This window comes from Salpingoeca rosetta (genome assembly GCF_000188695.1).
Source record: "Salpingoeca rosetta unplaced genomic scaffold supercont1.9, whole genome shotgun sequence".
NCBI lineage: Eukaryota > Choanoflagellata > Craspedida > Salpingoecidae > Salpingoeca > Salpingoeca rosetta.
Window position 1 is genome coordinate 1 of NW_004754925.1, and position 5,000 is coordinate 5,000.

Below are 5,000 nucleotides of genomic sequence, written 5' to 3' on the forward strand. Positions count from 1 at the left end.
AGCACCCAACAAGCAAGCAACCAAGCGAGCCAGCAGGCAGGCACAAAATATCACCACATGCACCACATCCACCACTGCTGAAATACCTGCGTTGGCCGCAGTCTCAATCACGCCTCAACAGCTCCACATCACATGGGGAAGGCTGACGATGACAGAGCGAAGGCGATTGGTTGGGAAAGGAAAGGGAAATTCGGTTGGGGAACCCCGCACAACGTCCGCCTGCAGCCACGCACACACACACACGCATTTGAGTTGTGAGATTGATTCATGTGAGGCACACATCAGTGCAACCACCCCACAGCCAATGACTGCTTTGATGTGTTGGCACACGTGCATGTGTACATGCGTGCATGCGTGTGAATGAGTACTACCACTCCACCCATCACCACACACACACACACACACACACACACACACACACACAGCGGCAGCGTCTCACCTTGTGTCTTCTTTTCTCGCACATTTGTGTGTGCGTGTATCGCCCTGGTCGTGTCATGAGGGCTTGGGAAGAGAACGGCCTCCGTCCTGTGCAAATCACACACATGCACACATGCACACATGCGCAAGCACAAAGAACCAAATCAGCAAGAATGACACCACGCAGTGAGCCAGCATGGCAGAAACAAACCACATCCACCTCCTTTGTCATATTCGCATCACCCACATCATCACCTGTGCACGCACATTCCAAGCACAGATACACACCACGACGACCACAACCACCACCACCACAAGCATCACATCTGCACATGCGTGTGCGTGCGCAAGTCCACATCCACCACAAATCATTCACCATCACCACCATCGTCGTCACACGAGGCAACGGCACATCGACGCACATCACACTCTGCATGTGTGCGTGTGGAGAAAGAGGTGAGTTGTCACAGAATCAGGTTATCAACGACAACAACGCCCATTGCCACCAGCACCAACAGACCCAACGACATCCAACCAGCACCGCACAATCATTCCCCATACATGCTGTTGTTCACACCCAACACATCACACATCACCACCACAATCCCCACCACCACCACCATTCATCTCACCTCCACATCCACGGCCGCTGCCGCTGCTGTTGGTGACCAATGACGACGAAGAGCAGGTGGAGATGGATGAGAGGCAGGGGGCCAGTTCATCCACAATGCAGCCACACATCCGCTGTTGCTGTTGTTGCTTGTGGTGGAAAGGGTGAAAACAACGGCCCCTTGCCACGCCGTGTCCTTTGCTCGCTCGCTCGGCTGCTTGGTTGGTCGGTTGGATGGAAGCGGATGCATGGCCCTGTGTCCAAATCAATCGAAAAAGGGGGAAGAAGAAGAAAAGACAGCGGACAGAACAGACAAGGAAAGTGGGAGGCGAACAAGGAAACACAACGTGTCAACCAACACACACTCGCACACACATCTCAGTCGCCCTCTCACCTTCAGCACTCGTCATCGTCATCGTCGTTGGTTCCACCGCTTCATGCGCCTCCTCAACGCTGTGAAACGTGTGTGTGCACGGAAACAAGATGGGAGAGAATGCAGGGTGGTGAGGTTGACAGCGAAGCATCATCAACCACACGCCATCCCCATCCAACCATCCGCATTGACACCCATCCACGCACACATCTTGTCCCCACTCACCACCACCACACACACGCACATGCTCACCTCTTCATGAGAGCGACTGACATGTGCAATGTCTGCCTCACGCCAGATTGGAGCTGGTGTCGGCCGGCGTGTGATGGCGGCTGTGCGGTCGATGATGATGATGGTGATGGCGGTGACAGCGGAGCTGAGGTGGAAGAGAGAGAAGAGAGAGAGAGAAATGGGGAGGTTGATGATGATGATGTGTCGTTCATGGCGGCTTCCTTGCCCTCCTCTGATATGGCCCTGGCGCCCACGCAACCAACACACATCAACAAGACACATTGCACACACGAGGTACAGGTATGGCATGTGAGCACAGCAGACATATCCACTTCCTGCCCCCTCCTCTGCTTCCCCCCCCTCACCCCACGACACACACACACACACACACGCGCACACACACGCACACACACACACCTGCTGCATATGACTGCGTCGCTGTGATAGGATGTGCCCACCATGACCATGGACGTGTGTGTCCACAGCTGCTCCTCCCATTCCATCATGTGTGCACCGCCCATCATCCTTCAACGATCCTCACGCAGTCGCCCCCCCCCCTGCAGCCACATGCACACACGCATGACATGTGAGCTGCACAGCTACACTGGTGCACGAGGCACAGCAGCAGCAACACCAAGCACCCACAGCAACAACAACACCAACCCATGCACCATGTGCCAACCAAAGCATGCATGACGGGCTCACCTTGCTCGCATGTAGGAACACTGCATGAACACAGCAGTGGCAGTCGAATCGGAGGAGCTGCAACAGCAGCAGCCGGGGTGCGATGTGTGGCGACGCGTGGAGCGACGTGGTGAGCGACCTGCACCTTCACCCTCATCATCCTTCGCCTTTTGCCGTTTGCCTGCAGAAATTTCATGGATGCGGTGCAGGAATCATCCACAACCGCCACATCACAACAACAACCAACCAACACCCTTCTTGGCGCGAGCGAGACATGTCCTCGGCACACACGCGCTTGTCGTTCCGACAGTCCATTGAAGCGTTCCTGTGTGCAGGCATTGAAGACGCGGGTAGCAATGGCCATACACGCTCATCTCTGGACAGTGACAGCTGCGACGAGATTGCCCTTGCTGCACGTGCTCTGTAAGAGAACATGCGTGTGCATGTGATGTGATGTGATGTGGTGTGTGTGCATGTGATGTGATGTGATGTGGTGCGTGTGTGTGTGTGTGCATGTGTGTGTGCATGTGTGTGTGTGTGTGCGCATGTGTACGGGTGGTTCGGCGCAACCTCTGTGCCAAACTTTGCCTAACCTTAACCCTCTACCAACCCCTTCACCCCTCTTTCTAACACGCCGACGTTGCCCATTCACTCCACCAACAACGCAATCTCGTCTCGATGCGCACCCATGTTGCAGGTCGACAGTGCAGCAGCTGAGTGAAGGCAAGCTGCACATTCCTACTGCAGGCAGCATCACTGCCGCCCTTTTTGATGTCATTGAGGACGAAGACAAGAGTACACACGAGCAGCTACACGACCAAGAACAACAACAGCAGCAGAAGCAACAGAATGAAAGGGAGCAAGAACAGGAGCACGTGTCGATTCCGTCCGCTCCGCGGCATCCCGTGTCGACAAGCGCCCCCTACGCATCCACACAAGACCAACATTGGATAACAACAGCCATCACATCAACATCAGAAGCAGCAAGTACAACAAGCACATCCCCGTCGTCAGCTGAGGTCCCGTCGTTGAACCTTGCTGAGTTGTCGGGCTTCAGCGCCTCGCAACTGCAGGAAGTGAGCGGTCGACACGTGCCCGGGTCCTTTGAGGTCGGTGGCAAGTTCTATGTCATCAAAGGAACACTCACAAGCCATGAAGAGCTGTCTGCATATCGACAGTCCAAGTCGGCCATGACAGCAACGACGTCGACAATAACTTCCCCCGCCCTCGCCGCTGCCACCACCACAACGAACGGCAGCAGCACCAGCACCAGCACCAGCACCAGCGTCAAGAGCGAGGTGGATGTGTCGTTTGTCGCATCTGCCAGCCCGTCGCACAGCACAGAGACGAAAGGCCCTGTCAACAACACTGATCTCCAAGATCCACGTCTTGCCATCCTGCGTCGGGTGGGTTTTCGTACATTGCTTTTGGTGTGTCGACACGTTGTCTCCCACCTGCGCTGCTACACTGCTTCCATGACTTCACTGCTTCCACTGATTTCGTTGCCTGTTTGCATCGTGCACGCACACCCATCACTTCCGAACGTCAACTCACATGCCCTAATGGTTGCTCTGCTCATTTTGTCCACATCGCCAGGCTGGACGACCCGTTCCCGGCCGGGCGAACACCACGCGCAGCAGTGCCACCTCGACCTCCACCTCTGCGCCACCACCATCGGCGGGAACGGGGACGAAAAAGCGGCGTTCATCGTCGAAAACAGCGCCGGTTCCACGCGAACTTCGTGGGCTCCAGTTTGAGAATCCTGGGCGCCGCAGTGCATGCCCAGCCGTGGTGCGCTGATGTGTTTGTCCCTTGCTTGCCGTAGCGGTCTGATTGATGTGACGTGACGCCAATTCATTGCTCTTCCACACAAACGCACTCTCCTTGCGTGCCTCACGCACACGCACACACACACACACACTCTCTCTCTCTATCTCTCTCTCTCTCTCTGTGATACACTCGCCCACATACCCGCATTCACGCATCCACTCTCACCCGCGCACTCACTCACTCACACACGCACACTCTGTCATACACACACACGAACGCACACTCACTCACCTCGCTGTGCAGGATGACGAGTGGGTGTGCCGGTGCACGACTGTGAACCGAGGCGACATCATCTGCAGCGCGTGCAATTCCCCGCGGCCGCGCACCACCCGTCGCTCCCGCACACCGTCAACATCAGCATCATCGTCCTCATCGTCATCGGCCGCAGCAACCGAGCCCGCCGCGCGCAAGCCTGGCGCAGACGGTTCAAGCGACAGCCAGGGCAAGCCATCAACACAGCGCAGTAAGCAAGCCATGACAACCGCAACACCAACCGCTGCGCCAACAACCACCACCAGTTGCAGCAGTGCGAACGATGAGAGCGGTCCGGCACGTGGGACGAGAGCGGTGAAGACGGAACCGACGGCTTCAGCCAGCAAGGCGGCCGCCACGGCCACCAGCGCGACCACCACAACCAGCAACGCGAACAAGGGCGATGCCAAGTATGCAAACCAAGTGGCGTGCATCTCGTGTCGACGGGTGTTTACGCACCTGCAGCGGCACCTGAGCCGCTCGTCCAAGTGCCAGCTGGCGCTGCGGCGGCGCGATGCAGCCGTGGTCCGCCACCGCCAGAACGCCGGCCGCCACAACACCAACCTCACGTCGTGCGTGCTGTGCGGGGAGGCGTTTGCCAGC

The 5,000-nt window shown here is 56.9% G+C and overlaps 2 protein-coding genes across 2 annotated transcripts in view; one reads left to right on the forward strand and one right to left on the reverse strand.

Moving 5' to 3' along the window:
- Positions 1-624: 624 nt before the first annotated feature.
- On the reverse strand, positions 625-2,155 carry PTSG_03896 (uncharacterized protein; the record flags this gene model as incomplete). Its single annotated transcript, XM_004994733.1, has 6 exons — positions 625-637; positions 803-847; positions 1,050-1,241; positions 1,422-1,480; positions 1,645-1,776; positions 2,049-2,155. Coding segments are annotated over 6 exons (548 nt in total), but the record flags the coding sequence as incomplete, so codon positions are not given.
- A 365-nt stretch (positions 2,156-2,520) lies between these two features.
- The window catches only part of PTSG_03897 (uncharacterized protein), a gene marked incomplete at its 3' end in the record, with an annotated part of 3,504 nt that continues 1,024 nt past the window's right edge, over positions 2,521-5,000 (forward strand). Inside the window, exons 1-4 of the mRNA XM_004994734.1 lie at positions 2,521-2,738; positions 3,013-3,721; positions 3,912-4,106; positions 4,389-5,000. The exon at positions 4,389-5,000 is cut by the window's right edge and continues 276 nt beyond it. Of these exons, the coding sequence (XP_004994791.1) occupies positions 2,590-2,738; positions 3,013-3,721; positions 3,912-4,106; positions 4,389-5,000 (1,665 nt within the window). The 5' untranslated portion in view covers positions 2,521-2,589. The remainder of the gene's footprint in view (positions 2,739-3,012; positions 3,722-3,911; positions 4,107-4,388) is intronic.